The sequence below is a fragment of the Andrena cerasifolii genome, chromosome 1, assembly GCF_050908995.1.
Source record: "Andrena cerasifolii isolate SP2316 chromosome 1, iyAndCera1_principal, whole genome shotgun sequence".
Classification (NCBI taxonomy): Eukaryota; Metazoa; Arthropoda; class Insecta; order Hymenoptera; family Andrenidae; genus Andrena; species Andrena cerasifolii.
The window spans coordinates 22,378,775-22,398,371 of NC_135118.1; the positions used below are offsets into that span (position 1 = coordinate 22,378,775).

Here is a 19,597-nt window from a genome sequence, read left to right on the forward strand (position 1 = left end):
GTCGATAGAAGGGTGTATTCAAACGTCCTTCCCCGATAAAACAAATTCGTTGGTTATCGATAATGCGGGGAATCGCTGGGTTCGCGCGAGCCGAGGGGGGCGCGGAAAAATGCAGAGGGGATCGACAATCGATACGTGTAAACGCCACTCGCCGTCTCTTCCGCGAAGAAAGCAATTATCCATTTCATCGAGATGGTAAGAAACCGGCGATTCTGCCCGATTCTTCTGCTAAGGAGAGGCTTCGCAAGAGGCAAACTCTATGTGAAATTTTGTTACGATCGGTTAGAGGGCGAGGAACTGGCGTGGGTGTACAGAATGTCCTAGGGAAACAGTGCCGCTCGAAAAAGAAGCGAAAGATTGTGAAAAAATAAGTAAACGTACAGTGGCCCCCTGACGTACTTGCACCCGCCTCGCGCCTCTATTTGCGACGCGATAGGCATTCGAATTCCTAGGAAATCTGTGCACGCAGCAGTGCGAAAGTGAGCCTGTAAATACTGAGCTTATCTGGACTATTTGGAAAATTGAAATGCGGAGGAGTGACTCTGATTAGAGGAAGGACTCGCCCGAGTGCGGTGGACTCAAGGATTTTCAACGGTTCAGTAATTTATGCACGAAGTTTAATAATCACCTAATCAACTCAACGAATCTCGTTTAATCGACTGTATCAGCAAATATTATGCTACGTTCCCGATTTATTTTGCCGCGAGGAATCGCCTTCTCTTGGTTCGCGCCACGCAATTCCCAATTTGGAATCGTTAAAAATTGTCAGAATTTACTTAACACGTTGTCAATGATACTTTCGAGGCATTGCGTATTTCCTTTTTTCACGCTTTTATTCGAATTAATTCTTGCGAAATATTTTAAGAATAATGCATCCATTGTTCATTTCTTTATCATTTTGATGGGTGAATCGTCAAGTTTGGTTCGGTGTACAAAATGAATAGCGGTTCTGGTTCTGAGGCCATCGCTGTGGATTGGCAAATTTTAAGTCCATTTTTCAAAGCGTACCCACCCGATCGCCAATACAAAAATGCTATCATACAATTCCTCTTGACGGGAGCTTTCGATCATTACACTCGTTGGTTCAAAATCACCCCTGCACGCTCAACATTATCCTTTGCCCAACGCTACTGAATGGCAAACCGATCATTTTGGGACCAGCCCATCTGCCTATTGACAGCAGCCGCATGACTGGTCCCCTGTACCGATCCAAGGTTATTAAGGATGTATCGGACGTACAATATTAGACAGAAGTACATGAAACTTGAAATACTTGAATATCTACGTCTTACGCATAGTAAATCTAGATGCAAGGAACTCGAACGACAGTTAGAGTCTTATTTCTACTCCTAGGAAGGTATTTTTCACTTTACAAATGCTTTCTCAAGCATTATTTGCTAAACTTTTGACAGTGAAAATGCCCTGAATGCACAATTTTCTCAAGTTATAATTTATTTCTTTAAAACGGTGCAGTGAAAGCAATTGAAACTTGGCAGATATTTTCATCTGCCCATATACTACATGTAAAAAAAAATTGAAAACATTGGTGCCATTTCTTCAACATTTTTTCAGCTGTTTTATCTGTCAAGGTCGTCTCTTTCCATAAGAGTACGTGTAAAATCAGTGAAAATTAAAATCGTTATAACTCAGCATCTGTTTAGTGAATTTGTTTAAAAAAATTTGAGCACATCAGGAAGATTATAAAGAACAATCTCACAAATTTTCATCAACTTGGTACCATTTTGAAGATAGGTCCAATACATCCTTAATTTAACGGGGGATTCGCGTGGCTGTGAAAACACGTGACGATTAAAATCGTGCATCTGTAAATGGTAAATCGTATGTTGCGCGCGACTAACGGAGCGATATCGAAGACATCAGGTCTCCCAATATGAAATACCGTGCTCGTGGAGAGCGTGCTGATGTTTACGTGATTCATGAACGCGGATGTTATTTACTTCTACGTCGAATGAACCCATTAATGAAATAATGGAATTAGCAACATACACGTGAAATCTGTGGGAACGAACTATTCTCGCACGACCTCTGATTTAAATTTCAGTGACAACGTGGGCAACTTTTTATAGCATAGCTTGACTACCACAGGAAGCAGTTAGCCATAGGTAGATGAAGAAATTTTTTCAACACCATTCCAACAGTAAAATCAGTTGCACGACAAAAGAATTTCAAGAAGCCACATTCTCCATCTTTCGAACGAAATATATTGCTTTCTCGATATTCTCGTGAAACTCGATGCGTTTCACCGCCCTAGATACCCTAACTTCATTTCGATCCGAGCAAACACACTTTTCCCACATCGCAGCTCAACGCAACGCCCCCACTCAAATATCTCAATACCAGAAAGCCAATAAACAACGCGCCATTTAAAAAAAGCGCGAAAACTGGGTGTCACGTGGACCCGTCGCCAAGAATGCGCCAAGCATCGCGACTAAATTCTTTCGAAACATCGAGCAAACGAACAGTTTCGACTGGATAACTCATGGCCGTTCTCCCGCGAGTGGCGCGCATTTTTGTGGTTAACTATGCTTCTTTGGAAAGCTCCACGTAGCGTCTGGTGACGTGCATGGCGGAAGCACTTACCTGCGATTAGGCAGAACTCCACTGTGACGGCTAGGCGGACGATAGGCGGTGACAGGTCCCGGTCATCCTGAAGAGGGATCCCCGAGAACGAAGAATATCTGCTCACAAGAACATCCTCCTCGGAGGGAAGAGAAAAAATCCAATTGACCGTCGCGAGAATGTAGCCGTCGGAAGTCGTAGCTCCTCTAGCACGCCACCGCGACGCGTATCGCACTCGTTCCTTCGTTCACTGATCACAACCGGTGCCGAGCTTCACCTCGGCACGCGTAAGCGGACGAACCGGCCGCCGAAATCGGTAAGCAGAGTCGCTGGCACTTTAAACGCGACATTCACCGTGGGGCGAAGAGGCTGGGGCTCGTAACACCGAGTGCTGGAACCGTTAGCATCCCGCGGCGAGGACGGCACGTACGCGTCTCCAGGGATCGATCGCGGGCCGATCGATTCTCGACAGCGTAAACTTCGCTCGCTCAGTAAAGCAGATCGAGGAACGTAAACAAGTGTCGGCCAGGCTCCCCATTCGGAGTGACGACCTTCTCTCGAAAGCTGTTACGAATCACGATTGTCGCGGGAAGCTACATTTTCAGGCGATGCCTCGATACGCGCGGCGGGGAACGATATTCGCGGGCACTCCGACGACTCTGTACTCGGACCGCGGCTGGTAAGCGATCATCTCGGTATCGGAGGTTATCCCGACATCGCCGTGGCGCGTGATCGATGCTCGAGAATCGATGCTCGATCGCGCGGTGGAATTTCAGAGGCACTGCGACGCGGAGAAGCGAACTTAGCTGCCCGGACGCTTCGGATATATTCCCTTTAATGCGGGCGCCGGCCGGCTTAAAGCTGCGGCCTGAACGAGCCAGACCGTTTTCCTCGCCTCGTATCCTGGCGTGGCGGCTCGAAAACCTTCTATCAACACTCACTACGGGCACGCAGCGACCCGACTCGCGGGTTCCGGCAGTAGCAGAGTACCGAGACACTTCGCGGAACGTTTGTATCCAGCTGCAACTCGACGCGTTCGCGACTCGTTCGATTCCTCGCCGAACGCAGAGTTTTCACTGAACGACGCGACGTCCCCGCGCACGTAGAACCGACAGGCGAGGCTCGCTTTCGAACAGTCGCGTGTTTACGTTACGATTCAATAGACGGGCGAGTGATCTTCGTTTCCGGTAAAAGGAGATCCACCCGTGACGCGGCACATCTCGCGCAACATGCTCACCATCGAACGGTTGAATTGTGACTGAGGTTAGCGGGGTTCGATGCCGCCGCCCCCACTACCGCGCTCGACAACCGGTTTTGGGAACGCCCCGAGGGCGGGGTTCCCCGGGACACGCCCTGAGCCCCGTTCACACCTCTGTCGGTCGCGCCTATCTTTTTCGGTGCGACTATATCGAGCACTCGCCTCGGTGCGTCGATGCAAGTTGAATAGTTTCCCGCGCTTTTTTGGGGACATTACCTGTATCCGGGCAGACTTGAGATAATAGTGGAATGAAGAAACGCGGCGCGGAATACAATGGAACGCGGAAAGGAGAATGTATTTTCGCCTCGCGACACCGCCAGTCTTTCACGCTTATCAGCGTTCGAACGCGAATCGGATAAACACCGCTGATAAATTCTTTTCGCGATAAAATTCTGACGCGTACGCCTCTTTCAGGAATGCTGTTTTCGATCTTTTCTCAGGAAAGTAGGCACGATGTTTACGGAGTTTCATAAGGTTTCTTTCCAGCAGAAAAAAAAAACAGGCATTAGATGGGTGATAGCGTTTCGTGTTTATCAAGCGTTGTTTCCGCGAGAGCGATAATACGTCGTAGTGGACGACGTTGTGTTGACTTAACGTCTTATGTTGTCTTGTGCGCTGCTGGGAAGATGTCTTGCGCGATGGAACGGGGGTAAGTGGGGTAACGTAAACGGGGGGAACATTGCATGCTTTTGGAACGTTTTACTGTATAATATAAAAATTACCATTTTTATTTAAATATGTATTGAGACGTAATGTTGCGTCTTTTGTGGCTGTACTTACTAGGGTGAATGTCTCAATTATTGTCAGCGTCCCTATTACTGCCACTTCATTTATTTTACTTAATAAACACGCAACGTTTAAAGAATAGCGTAAAAAAGAATGTATCATAAAATTGAGACTGTTCTTCTTGTTATTATAGTACATTCTTTATACGTTACGTTTTTTTTTTTAAGTGAAATAAATAAAGTGGCAGTAATAGGGACACTGACAGTGAATGGGACATCTATCCTACAAGCGTCAAAATCCATAAAATTTTTATATTTTTCCTTCTTTGATACGTGTTAAATGTTAAGTAACTGCCAGTGTCACACGTAACTATGTGACGCGATTATAGCGTCGGCTAATAACGGACAATAATATGGGGATATCACCAATCGGACAACCCCTGCGCTTGCCATCTTCTCAGCAACGCACAGTAGGTATGTAACAGAGATGGGCAAAATTTTTATTTAAATAAATTTTTGAAAAAACGAATAAATGTTACCAAAAATTATTCGTCATTCATTCGTTAACCCGAGTTAACTTTATTCGACACATGGCGTTTAATTTTTTTTTAATTTTTGCTTGGGATTCGAAATTTTATTTAAATACAAACTATACGCCTTGTCGTTGTTTGCGTTTCCGAGACTTTGCATGCACATTGCTAAGAAGAATTGCAAATATCTACAGAATCGACGAAAGGGATGTTTTCACCGTGCAGACAGCTGTTCCAAAATTAAACATTCAGTAACAGATATAATTATGTTAAAAAATTTACACGGGCTGCAGAATACTTATAAAAACTCTTCATACGAAAATATAGAAAAGTCCTTGCAATTGTAAAGGATTAAAATTTGAAATCTGATTTTCGGCTTATAAGGGGAGGACCGGGTGTGGTGGACACTGATTTTGATGAGCCTTCGCACGATGGATCTATGTCGAAAATAAGTAAATAGGTGTCCGCGCGTTTAATCCAATTGGCCTTAATAATGGAGATATATGCATAATAAAGTATTAATTTTAGTGGGTACAAATTCCATAGTAGTTTGGCGCCCCGGGAGATTCTCCTCGTCGGGGTGCCATTTCAAGATTTATCCACGTTAAAAAAAATTATAAAAAAAATTATAAATTCTTTTTTTTAACTTTGGGAAATCTTCAAAAGGCACCCCAACTCCTTCAGAGGGGAATCCCCCTCGGCGCCAGGGTAGTGTGGGATTTGTACCCACTAAAACACCACGGCCACCATGAAATGTTTAATAATTTACATGTAAATATCTCTATTATTAAGCCCTATTTGATTAAACGCTCCAACACCTATTTATTTATTTAAAAAAAAAATGTCTCATCAAAATCGATGTCTACCACACCCCGTCCTCCCCTTGTTAGATACCTACTGTTTTCAACAAGGAGGCGTTTTACGAACAAGTGACAATATCCGTTAAGAAGTTGGAGAATTTATTAGAAAACTTACTGTTAACGTTGTAATGAACGTGGTGATGCATCCACGTGTGTTGCTAGCCGGAGTCACAAACTTTGATAGCCCGACTATAAACATCGGAACAATAAACGTCATCGCGGTTACAATTCCTGGAAACAAGGATGCACAATCGCGCTCGCACGCATGCCTTCCGTTTCATTTACAAAGGATTAAGGTTAATGTCCCAATTTCTGCTCATGTCCCCATTTCTGCTGATTTCGTATTTTTCTTATTATTATAAGCGTCACGTTTGTACAGTAGTTGCAACAAAATAATTCTAAATTAATTGAACATTTACGCGAGTGTTGTACGAGCTAATCAAAGTGCAGCATAAGCAGCGAAAAACTTTAAAAACGAGAGACACATGATTTCTCGACCGTATTTTAGCTGATTGTGGTAAGGAACAGAGTCACTATTGGTATTCGATAATTGGGCAGAGAATAGTTTTTGCAGTAAAAGTTCTTATTTATTAACAAAAACAGATATCATATTGTACTCTGGATGTAGATTTTATACTATTTTTTATTATTTTAAGTAGAAAACAGGTGATTGGGTTTACGGTCAAGTGAATCACCGTCGTGTCTGAATTTCTACTCACCAAAATTTTAGCAACAGAAGCTCACAATTCAATATATGCTGTAACCTCTATTTCTATTCGAAGGCGTTTTATTTTTTGTTCATCATTATTTTATGCTTTACTGTTGCGTTATGAAACATCTCCATAAAAGATGTAACTTATTTTAACCTGAAAAGGCTACATATTATGTGAGCAGAAATTGGTACAAATGGTGAGTAGAAATACGTACATCGCTATTTTTCGTCAGCAGAAATACGGACATTTAAAGCATCCCTGATAACCATCCGTCTCCAGTCTGACATCAGATTGGTAGCAGGGTCTGGCTCTGGCATGAGAGCGCAGAGTCTGACGTCGGAACCGTAGCAGACGGCAGAATCTGCTGCGGATCTGCTGCCGATCTGACATCAGGCACTGACATCAGGCTCTGCACCTCAGAACGCAGCCGTCTGCGGACACAGACGAGTACGGTTCTGATGTCAGATTCTGCTGCCCAGATCTGGCTATCAGGGATTATATTTAATTACAAATTACTAGTAGTTAAACATCTTGAAATATCTTTCTTAAGTAGTTTTCGACTGGTTGATTTATTATTAAAGAATTAATCAATTACTCTGCAAATTTTCGTCACAAGCAAATTTTTTACACCTACTTTCCGACGAGTAACCTCTTAAATCAGCAGAAATTGGGACATTCACCTTAACGGTAATTTTATTTAGGCGAACTGTTACTTGGGAAAGAATATTACCGTTCTGCATAACGCAACAGTATTCTAATAAAATATTATTACATATAATGAAACGATTATCAAATACGGAACACTCAAGTGAACCTTCCTTTGTTTCGTAGTTGAATTTATTACTACGGAAAAATAGTAACTCGATTTAAAATATTCACAAAAAGATTTTAATAATTATATGTCAATGGTGCCAATACTTATTTAGATATGATTACCTAAATATGTTTGCAATTCATTTTCTACGTATTTTCAATGTACACCTATTGGAAAAAATTTGTGAAGAAAGTCTGCAACGTGTTCCTATCTTTATTTAATGTTCGTTCAGACGAAATAAAAGAATCCAGTTGACGCAGAATCTTCTCTATAGTCTGAAGATAAACAATTTTATTGCTGAGCTCCAATAAGTTTCTTGTCAAATTCATTTCATTGGACAGTTTACAAATAACGCTTGACATATTGATATCCTGATAACGTTTGATTGATTGGACGGATGAAAGGGTCTATGATAAGATGTCTAGAGACTATTCATACACGAGCATACGGTGTGCATTTGGAAGATTTTCAGCCGCAAAAGTGGATGAATAGCTCGTGCCATAAGAATAATGACTATTATTTAAGAATAAAATGAATCAGAGCTCCAATTTACAGGACACTAATTATTACTTTTATTTAGTATAATAGTGACTATTAGAGACAAAGCACTACTAGATTACCTACTACTTTACAATTTTGTACGAAATATCTTGGCATAAAATAAAGAACACGAATAATTCAACAGGTAGCTGTACGTAAAGGCAATTTAAATCCTCGTGAACTACTTGTTATATCTATAAACAAAATGCAGTAATAAATTGTTCATTAATTTACTTCATTATTGATATACAGTAGCACATTTTCAGTATTTTCAAGTGACGTTCAGGGCCGTTTTAAAAATTTAAGCACCCTGGGCTAAAAAAATTGGCACTCCAACACCCCATGTACCTAAATACCAACTCTATTTATACACTTTATAGGCTGCAGTTTCTTGCTAATTAGTGCAAAGTTGTACATGTACAGATTTAACGGTTGTCGTGTCTCTCCTCTCATAAAAAAAATGAAATGAAGAAACCCTTCAACATATACTTGATTCTTAGCCCACTGGATAAGCAAGCCCTGGTTCGACTCCAACATGGGAAAGAGTATGTAATGTCCAACAAAAAGATTTTGCAGTGATGTTCATAGAATAAAATGGCATTCACTTTTCCCTCAATTTCTACTCTGAAATTTTATAGCCACGTTACTTACCAAACAGTTAGAATTCGACGTAGGAATAAAGCTTGTGTAAAGAAACTTCAGGGACCACCTTTCAGCACGTTCCATTCGAAAAAATATCGACCCCCTGGGAAATTTGTAACAATATCAAAATCAGAAATATCTAAACTATGTAGCTGATTATAATATAAATACAGTTGACTATGTTGCCATGATAGTTTACACATCCCAATCCAAAACGTCCGAAAAGTCTTTGAAACAATCGAATCTGGCAATTTTCTTTACCATCTATTAACAACATTTTGTCGCGAAATGTTCAATTACACTCCATTCCATATAAGAGCGGACCTACGCCCCTACCGATTTGCGACCGATCTGCGCAGCTCCCACGGATCTGACACACGTGATTGGTCGTGGCACTTTTGCGATTGGTCGTAGCACTTTCCCAGCAGGTTTCCTACCAATCAACAGCACATCCCTGCGCGGAACGAGTCCGCTCTAAAGTGGAATGCGGTGTTCGACTCTCAAAACTTTGAATCAACGAAACTGTCGAATTGAAGCATTACCAAGCATTACTCTATTTCTGTTTCATCTGTCATGCGACTTGCAGCTGCAAAGATGACGCCTCCTCGGGCCTTCTATGTGTAAAAGCTCCTCCAACTAAAAAACGAAAAAAACGATATAACAGCAATTGAGGTTTAAATAGCTTAGCTACTTAATAACAACACAAATTGTGTTATTAACAAATAAAAATTATTGAAGCTACAAAAGTTTAACATTTCATACGCGTAGATATTTTAAAGCTAAGAGCAGTGATTCCCCACCGGTGGGTAGTGAAGTGTTTTCTAAGAGATCGCCACGTTTCTTTTTAATATTATTAAGTTAGAATTATAATCTGAAATACCTATTTTTAATGCGTTTTCTTTACCTTATTAAATTTACCTTATCTTAGATGAGGGCGCGGGGGGTCGCAGGTTATTTAAATATTATAAACGGGGGTCGCGGCTCGAAAAAGGTTGGGAAACACTGCCTAAGAGTGTTCATGGTGTTTCTGTAGATGTTTTATCGTCCTGCTGTTCTAAGCAATAGGCACCGTTGCAGAGATATATCGATGTAAAAGCAACAGGGAGCGAAGTCGATGGCACCCTTATAACTGTCTTGTTGACAAGTCAAGAGCCCGAGGACAGAAATATTCAGTAGGTACATAAGCATCTACTTACCTGAAGGTACCAAGTGTTACAATTATCTTAAGTGGAAGAAAAATATAGTTCCACAAATTATTCATTTCTTTAACGTTCAAGATTGCATCGACACATTAACGACTACTTAAGAATCCTCTTACCGCTTCTTTTTTTACCATTTAATTCAATCACATAACGCCTGCTCCAATATGGAGACCACAATGCTGGCGACGCGCGTGACTTATTATAACGCAAGGGGTTAATGCTCCGGGGTGCGTATAAACGTGACCAAATAAGTGTAATCTTGTAACGAGTGGCAACGAACACATTTGGTGGCTCGCACCCTCAGGAATATCAGTTTTCAAGCCACTTGAGTGGGTCTCGTGTTACTGCCTATATCGCAGCAAGACGTGCAGGCATATCTATGTGTGTACTGCTACACAGCGAAGCAGATATAACGAGCTCGTAAAAGTAGCGACCTTCTGTGTCGGGCATCGACAGCCCATTCGACTTAGGGTACGTTTATGTTGGAGCTGCGACAATAGCGAAGAAAAAGAAACATTTCTTTCTCGACGCTTTTATCGTTGGTCATCTATGTAGTAAGCGTTGCTGTACTCGCTGCTCCAATGTAAACAGTTCCATTATAAAACAATATAATGTATTTCGACGCTTCGCTCCTATCGGCACTCTGATCGTTTATCGCAGCTCCAACATAAACGTAGGGTAGGTGTACCGTTTGTGGCCATTGCACTGTTTTTGGCCACGTGCATAATTATCTTAGTTTTAAATTGCTTACAGATCATTATTATGTGGAGAATTTCACATCATAAATATTTTGTTTAGTATACCGCCAGAAATATAAGGTTTCATTTATTGCTTACACAGGAAAATGTTATATTTTTTAAGAAGTGGCCAAAACTGGTACAATATCAGTGGCCACAAATGCTGCGTCTTCCCTACCCTTAGGCGCACAGGGTTGATAGGCGTTTTGCGTCGGTAGGACCTTGTAGTGAACGGTAAGAAACACATCTGGCGACTTTTACTTTGGAGAATGAGTGTCGCTTTTTTAGTTTTTCGTTGTACCTGTTCCCTCGACAATACCCCTTTGAACTTCCTTCAAACAACATCCTAAGGCCCTGTCAAGGATATATACGCCCAGTGGCAGACTGGGTATATAAATATTGGTTGCCAGGAGACAAAGGGTGCCCACCCACTAAGGGCGTTCGCTGACTTCTTTCCAGGGAGGGGGTAGGGTCTCCCTTATAATCAGGGGATTAGAAATACTTGCTCCAGCTCCGCTCCTGCTGCTTTTTTTAAATAAAAATTCTTTTAATTGTGTCAAATAGTAATCTTTCATTTACGACAAACCCCACCTTTCTAGCTTTTCATTTTCATATAGAAAAAAATTCATAAAGAATGCTTAATTTTCGGGCAACGAGAGTATTATGCCTCCTTAACACCGGCCTGCGCGGCCCTACGATACCTACAATATTTTTTCATTGATGAAAAATTGAGAATTGGTATTTATTAAAAACATTTCATTCGTCTGCTCTTATAAAATGAAAGGAAATTGAAATAATAAAAAAAAAATTGGAGCAGCAAAAATTTTCCGTGCTCCGGACAAAACCCCATTGCTCCAGTCCGCACTCCACCTTCGAGCGAAAATTCTACAAATTCAAAGATGCCTCCTTATATCCCAGGAGAGTTTAATCCAATATTAACAATAGTTTTTTTTCAAGAAAAAAAATCATAAATTTCGAGAATCCCCCTTAAGGGGGCCCAGGGGGGCCCGCTTGCCATCGGGCAAGCTGACACCCGGGCCAGCCCGCCACTGCTTTTGCTCCAATAACAGCGGACCAAAAGCAGCTTTCTCCTCCCTTCTCCATTTTTAACCGCACAGTTTGCATAGGGGTCCCCAGTGACCCACCCTTCGAACTTAAACCCGTCTCGGACCGTTCATATTACTGGGTAACATTACTGTTATCACGAACGATGACAGAATATTAATATCTCTAAAATATTCTCACCTGAAACGGCAGACATTCGAGTGAATATGCGTGAACGGATTCCCAAATGGTAGTGAGGGTGCGAAGGGTTGTAACCAAGGTGCCAGAAGAATACGCGGTGCCGTAAGTACTCGCGGAGTAACAGTCATCCCTACTATACCTATAGGAGTGCGTGCGCGTCATCGCCAGCATGGCGCTTCACGGTGCGTCCCCGTGGCGCCACGGCTGCCCCGACTTCCGTCCTGTCCCACGAGTCGAGCCACCACGGGCCACGACCCACCCGTGCCCCCTCCCTGGCCGGCACACCAGAGAAGCGAGTGGTACCATTTCCTGCGGTTTTTGCTGACAGTGATGCGGTACCACCCGGTACAAGTTGGTTCTGGATGCCGCTCCGCCTACCGACACCATCGTAGTCGATCTACCCGGTGTGCGCGTGCGCGGCCACCAACAGGCTATATGACGCGCGTTCGAATTACCCTCCGCCATCTTTCCACCAGCCGGAATCAGCGGTATACAACTCAACGTGACTCTTCCCCCTCCTCTCTCCCCCCCCCTCTCTCTCTCTCTCTCTCTCTCCGCCGTGCACGCCGACCTGCCCGTGCCCGTTTTTCGTCTTCCTCTCACCCCCTCCCTCCCTCCCGCCTATTTCTTTCACCCCGACTTTCTCCCTCCCTCGATTTGCTCCCTCCCCCCCTCGAGACCCCCGGAGCAGGTACCACCGCGTTATGCGCTCGCCCGCCGTCGCGGTGCACTGTGGGAAATCCGATGCTACCAAAATGGCGGCCCACCACCACCTGCCGCATATCGAGACCCGAGACTCTTACGCTAGAACGGCCGCTCGCCGGTTTATTTGGGTTGCAACGTGGGCGCGCTCGCTGCTGGTCGCCGATACGCGGCGGCAAATTCACGGCGGCTACTGTTGTACAGTCAATTAAGCGGAATGCTGCCCCGCAACCACGCCTGGACACTTTCCAAACGACGTTAGGTGGAACATTCGTTCGCGTTGCCGTGTCACTGTAACTCGCTGTTTCTCTTCGTTGAGAATTGTCAGATGCGATTGGCCGTCTGTGCTCACTTCGATTTCGTGTGCTCGGGCTTTAGCCGTTTTCTGTAACATGTTAGCTGCGGTACAGAGCATGTATGGCAAGTAGTTTCCTGATTCGAAACTGACACTCTTAGTGGGGGTTGAAGTGCGTCTTCTGATTCCCATCTTATCGCGCAAGATTTGTGTGTTCGAGGATAAAACTGTGCCTCTCTTAATTCATGGTGATACCAATTGTTTTGCCGATAGTCCAAGCTGTGGCCGATCGTCCACGCTGTTTTACATCGTTGTAAAAAGCAGTAAAAGATATCACTTACAAGACGTATTTGTTAATTATGATTTTCTGTCATTTAACGATTTATCATCATATTGACTTCAGAGCACAGAAAATTACAAGAAAAACGCCGCGTTGAGCAATGCAACAAAAAGTAATCGTTTATATTCAAATATAAATTATATAGAATATAAAAAATTTAAATCCCAACTGAGCTATTTAAACATCAACTCGATTCATTTTAGTGATTTATAATTCGCTGACTTGCAGCGTGTAAAATGCCAGTCACTGTTGAAATTATAGTTATGTATGGTATTTAACATAAAAGAATTTTATCAGAGTAATTAACTGTTGAGAATAGCGAAGCACGTGACTTGTCGGTTGGTGTTTCTCAAATCTCCGGTAACGGGTCTGCCTCGCGTGACCTGTAAATACGAGCGTCAGTCTCGAGCCATCGTTCGCAGATAGCATTTCTTTTTGTTCACTGTATATAGGAAGCGTTAATAGAAGTTTGTTAAAACCTCGGATTAGCAACATTAACGCGGTAATAACTGACGCTTAAATACCTACTATTCACTATGTAAATGGGTATTACCGTTAAGTTGCTCTCGAGTACCTACATGCGATTAAAATAACGTTAAGTGCATTGTCAGCGATTCGTTCTCTTCTATATATTTATTACATTTGCTAATTAGCTAGCTGATAAACAAGCTTCCTTTAATTAAGGGTAAACGTATCTCACAACTCCACGCGTTCCTGTTACTTACTTCTCTTTCGACTAAAATCACTAAATTCAGTATTTACACGTCCATCATATTATAGGGGACTTAATTAACATATCATAACGCTATGTAACAAATAATTTCTTACTCCAACTAATTGTTTTCTTCGAACGTTATTGGTATTGTTCATTTTGTATAATCCGTTGATGCTGTTGCTAACGTATTAATTAGTAACAAAAGTTAATGATTTGTCGCATATAATAAATGTGAATGAAAGATAGACGCAGCATTTGCAACACTAAATTTAGCAAATTAGTTATAATATTTCTATCATCCTCGCATAATAGAAATGGGAATATTCTTTTATTAAAATAAATATGCACACGTATTTATTTACTTATTTTTTTAATAAATATATTTTATTCAGCTCATGTGTCTATTCTCTTCATAGAAATTATCACAAATATGAAACAATAACGCGACTTTGATGGCTTCAAATCGCCCGCCAAAATTCAAACGGACCGTTCGGCTATATTCGACATTCCTCGAGTGACGCAAGCGACAATGCTGGCATCTTTTGGGTAATGAGCGCAAACAACCGATTTTCGATTCTTGCATCAGAGAATCGATTCTGGGAAAAATCGAATACCAAAGAATCGATTGAAAAGATGGGGAATTACTTGTCACTAGTGAGAGGACCAATCAAATTGCTTAGCATCACTTGGCTTGGTTTCGCGTTCGCGCCACTTGGCTTGGCTTGGCGCTGGCGTCGGTTGGTGTGACGTCACGCAGTCTTCACGCACACATGTACTGCCATTGCTGTAGGTGTTCCCCCTCCACTACGAATAGTCCTGCCAGGGCCCATTTCCCGGCAACGTTGCCCGTATTACAGTCAAGTTGCAGCATTCCTCTCGATTAGGTGGTGGTGTTTGAACACTGAATATGAATTTTAACTCAGTCGACGTATAAGTTGTTACCAGCCAAGTTATCCAGTGCGATATTTCCACGCTCGGCTCTTCCGTAATAAATTCTGGATCAAAAATTGGTACATGCTCTGGAAAATTTTCGTTTGAATTTAAATTGTTATTGCTTAGTGTTACTTAACCCTAGAATTGAATACACAAACAGTGAACCACCTGAGCCATAACCTAAGCTGTGTTAGGTCTGTGAAGGTCATTTACGTATTATGAATTTTCGCTCGCCTTTGCAATGCAGTTGAAAGTCTGAATAATTTTGGGTTTGTAGCCTCAGCTTTCTTTGAACTGCGGAATTGCAATTTTTCGAGCTCTTGTAACTATTCATCGCTTCTTTTGTAATTAATATTTTCGAATGTAATATTTACAATGAGATAGGGTGTTCGAAAAAACGGACTGCGAGTCATCTATAAAAATTAGGGATGGGTTTCTCGAAGCGTCGAACCTCGCAACCCAAGAATGTTGAAAGTTGAGAATTTGAAAGTTTACACAATTTTCGTGATTCGGAACTCTCGAAACCTAGATAAGAAAATGTATAAAATAAATGAATAAAGAATCGGTCGCAGCGTGCCTTGACAATTTGTATATTGCTATATTTTGTTTAACTGTGGCTTTATGCTGTTTCCTCTTTTCTATCACCTTATTCATTTCCCCTTAGGCTCACCACTTCCAAATATCATTCTACATATTTAAATTAATCAAATAACATAATCACAGTACCTCGATTACTACTTAGTAATTGTATAACAGTTTCTGTTATAAAATTCATGTTGAAAATTACATTGAACACTTCAAAGATGAAAGAATAAATGACTGACCAAGATTCAATCGATGTCCCTTTTCACGTCCAATAATTATGGTACACAAAATAACAAAAAATTATTTACCTACACGTTGCGAACCCTACTTTGCACACAATATGAATCATAAGTGTATGACTTTCGCTTAATTAACTTTATATTCGACCGTTATATCTTCGCTTGAATTAACGCGATATCACCGTTTGGTCAATCTGACTTCAATCTCGTTGAAATATTGCAGCGAGAGCTGATGTTATGAATAGCGCCTATTGTGTCTATGTTATTAAGATGCCGAACTGAAGTTTTAAATGAAGTAAATCTACGGATATACGTACCTATTATACGTGTATATTGTAGCAGTTTCCTCGTTAGCTGGCCTCCGTGGTTTTTCCACGTGGGCCTAGGTGAGTCAGGCTATGACCGCGTTACCCATCCGGCAGCCAGACTCGCCCAGGTCAGAATTTTTCGGCATGCGGAAGTGGATACCTTCCGCTGTCCACGCATTTTCGCGTCGATTTTCCTGCTCGTTTTCGGCGTCGCTCGAGGGACACGTAGTAGGGGACCTTTCCTTTTATGTAAATTTTTCCGCAATACTACCTACTTGGTAAATAATTTACCTCCTGCCGATAACCCCACCTTATTCATTAGCTGATAATAGGGCTTCAGCTCTAAGGTACAGCCCATAGAGGGGAAATACAGGGATACCCCTCCCCCCTACTAAGGTCGAAGAATATAAAAAAAAACCCACTATGGGGATCTTTCCCTTTTGAAGGGCGCGAAGAGCCTGGCTCAGTGCCATCAAAAGACTATATTTCTCTATTTGTTTCTTTTCAAATGTTTTAATCTTTAATTATTTTTCTGTCTAATGTATACCTAGATATACCAAGACTCGTCATTCTGACGGGTCATTAAAATGAGTTATAAAATGAGTTTGAGACTACAAAGTATGGATCAATATTGTTTATTCATTGATATAAAGATTCGTCGCTATTTATCACAAAAATTTTGATCATCATTTGTTATTGAAAATGTATTCTTGTTCTTATACTGTAAAATGGTGCGATAAATGATGCTACTGAATGATGATACCTACTTTGTTCCGAAATGTCGAAACAGGTGATATGCAATATGTTTCTGGACATTAGGCGCAAACATTCAGGCAGTTTTAATTTTAAATGTTTCCCATAAGATTTAATTTTAATTCCTACCACTCGTAGTATTGTAATCTTATTTTAGACTGAATCGATAACGTTGGGAGTGACACGAAAAAGGTAAGGGGGCTCGCGAGCCCCCCGACCATGTAACACAAAATTACATTGCGTGATAGGTCTATGCTATACCTCGTCTATGGTGATTCTAATGACGATCGGTAAATAAGTGCTTCGCCGGTAGTGTATATTGGTACCTACTTATGCGTTGCGAGACACGGACGACAGAATGCGTTCAAGGGAAAATAAGTATTTAATTTAACGTAGACCGCGCAAGAGAGAGTTCAAGAAAAATCTTTTACGTGTATTTGAAATAAAAGGTAGTAAAAAGCATCGCTTTATTTTAGTTAATAGAGAATAGGAATTCGTTGTAAAACACAGTAAAAGGTATCACTTACAAGACGTACATATTTGTTAATTATGATTTTCTGTCATTTAACGATTTATTATCATATTGACTTAAGAGCACAAAAAATTACAAGAAAAACATCGTGTTGAATAATGCAATAAAAAGTAATCATTTATATTCAAATATAAATTATATAGAACATAAAAAAATTTAAACTCACGGAAACCGAGTATCGAACTGCGGATGATTGAATCTTCAGGCCTATGCTATCCCAACTGAGCTATTTCAACAACGAAATATTTTTTTTCAGTAATTTTTAATTCATGAACTTGTGACGCGTAAAATGCCCGTCATAGTTTAAATTATAGTTATGTATGGTATTTAACATAAAAAAAGCTTAGATTTACACAGCAGACAAGTGTGATTTTATCAGAGTAATTTACACGGTAATAACTGACGCTTAAATACTATCCACTATCTAAATAGGTATTACCGTTAAGTTGCTTTCGAGTACATGCGATTGAAATAACGTTGAGTGCATTGTCAGCGAATCGTTCTCTTCTATATATTTATTACATTCGTTGATTAGCTAACTGATAAACAAGCTTCCTTTAATTAAAGGTAACCGTATCTCACAACACCACGTGCGTTACAGGTATCCCTGTTATTTACGTCTCTTTCAACTAAAACCAGTAAATTCAGTATTGACACGTCCATCATATTCTTACAAAAAATTTGAAACATTGCAGTGTTAGAAATATTTATTTTCCACTTTACGTACTGCCGTTTTACCTGAAAAGCGCATTCTAACCACATTCCTCATAGTATATTGAAAAACTGTTTACAGCAGGAGAGCAATATGCAGCGTGCTATGCTAAAGTGGAGCAGCGTGCCTACGCAACTGATTACGGAAGGTCGTTGGGTAGAGGAGGGCCTTTCGCAGCATGGTAAAAAAGACTTGGTGGTTGTTATTCCAGGCAATCCTGGTGTTCCAGAGTTTTACGATGGATTTATAAAAACCATGAAATCTAGACTTCCGACTGAGACGCCTATATGGGTGGTTGGACATGCGGGGCACGTACAACCCCCGAGTAACTTATCGCTCACTATGCCGAACGATTCGACTTGGAACGAGCATTATAGTTTAACGGCACAAGTGCAGCACAAGGTTTTGTTTTTCTATCGGTTGTACATTTCCCTTGAATGAACTTTCTACACACTCTCTGTATACTTTGATTGCAGAAGGAATTTATAAAGAAATACGTACCGGAAGATGCAAGATTGCATCTTGTTGGCCATTCGATAGGATGTTGGATGGTTCTGGATATGTTGAAGGACGATTCTATTTCTAAAAGAGTGGCGAAATGCTACTTGCTATTTCCAACCATAGAACATATGGCTGAAACTCGTAATGGATTGTTTTTTACCAGAATTGTAAGCCTTTCTGATATGTTCTATTGTCTTGCACGAGAGCGTAAGATTGACAAAATGTATTGTATATTTGTTTCAGGTGTCGCGTATCGCGTTTCTCCTGACATTCCTTTGCTGGATACTCTCCTGCCTCCCAGTTTACTTACAAGCTTTCTTAATTAACACTTTCGCACCACTCTACGGCGTTCCCGCAAAGTGTACTAAAGCTGTACTCCAACTTTTACACCCTCGTAGCTTGAAGAAAGTACTTAAAATGGCAGACGAAGAAATGCGCTTTGTAAGGCAACGAGACGACGATACGCTATCGAGACACGCAGATAAATTGTGGTTCTATTATGGCAACTGCGATGGTTGGACTCCAGTTAGATATTACAAAAACATGAAATCTGTGCATCCCAATATGAATGCGGAGCTCTGTAAGCATGGTTATCATCATAGCTTTGTTTTGCAGTATGATAAAGAAATGGGCCACATTGTAGGGGACTTAATTAACGAGAGTATATCGTAATGCTAAGTAACAAATAATTTGTAACTGCAACTAATTGTTTTCTTTTAACGTTATTGATGTTGTTCATTTTGTATAATCCGTTGATGCTGTTGCTAAAGTATTAATTACTAACAAAATTTAATGACTTGTCGCACATAACGAATGTGAATGAAAGAAAGACACAGTATTGCGATACTAAATTCAGCAAATTAGCTACACTATTTATATTATCCTCGCATAGTAGAAATGGGAATTTATTACAATAAATATGCACACGTATTTATTTACTTTTTTTTTTTAATAAATATGTTTTATTCAGCACATGTGTCTGTTCTTTTCATAGAAATTATTACAAATATGAAACAAGAACTTTAATGGCTTCAAATCGCCCGCCAACATTCAAGCGAACCGTTCGGCTATATTCGGCAATCGTCGAGTGACGCAAGCGACGAACCTGGCATCTTTTGAGTCATACTCGTATTAAC

The 19,597-nt window shown here is 41.0% G+C and overlaps 2 protein-coding genes and 1 long non-coding RNA gene across 12 annotated transcripts in view; 2 read left to right on the plus strand and 1 right to left on the minus strand.

Moving 5' to 3' along the window:
- Positions 1–3,842, minus strand: part of Wge (BAH domain and coiled-coil containing protein winged eye) — a 258,190-nt gene extending 254,348 nt beyond the window's left edge. For all 6 annotated transcript variants that reach the window (XM_076814768.1, XM_076814777.1, XM_076814758.1 and 3 more), the window contains exon 1: positions 2,602–3,842. The gene's annotated coding sequence lies outside the window, so the exon portion shown is untranslated. The remainder of the gene's footprint in view (positions 1–2,601) is intronic.
- The window catches only part of Sturkopf (lipid droplet associated hydrolase sturkopf), an 87,197-nt gene extending 67,764 nt beyond the window's left edge, over positions 1–19,433 (plus strand). Inside the window, exons 1-4 of one of the 5 annotated variants that reach the window (XM_076815132.1) lie at positions 17,525–17,640; positions 18,042–18,362; positions 18,437–18,628; positions 18,705–19,433. In XM_076815132.1, coding sequence (XP_076671247.1) covers positions 18,054–18,362; positions 18,437–18,628; positions 18,705–19,133 — 930 coding nt within the window. In that variant the 5' untranslated portion in view covers positions 17,525–17,640; positions 18,042–18,053 and the 3' untranslated portion in view covers positions 19,134–19,433. The other 4 variants (XM_076815149.1, XM_076815122.1, XM_076815140.1 and 1 more) reach the window with 4 other exon arrangements.
- The window catches only part of LOC143370306 (uncharacterized), a 458,422-nt gene that overhangs the window by 396,045 nt on the left and 42,780 nt on the right, over positions 1–19,597 (plus strand). The gene's annotated exons all lie outside the window — the stretch shown is intronic.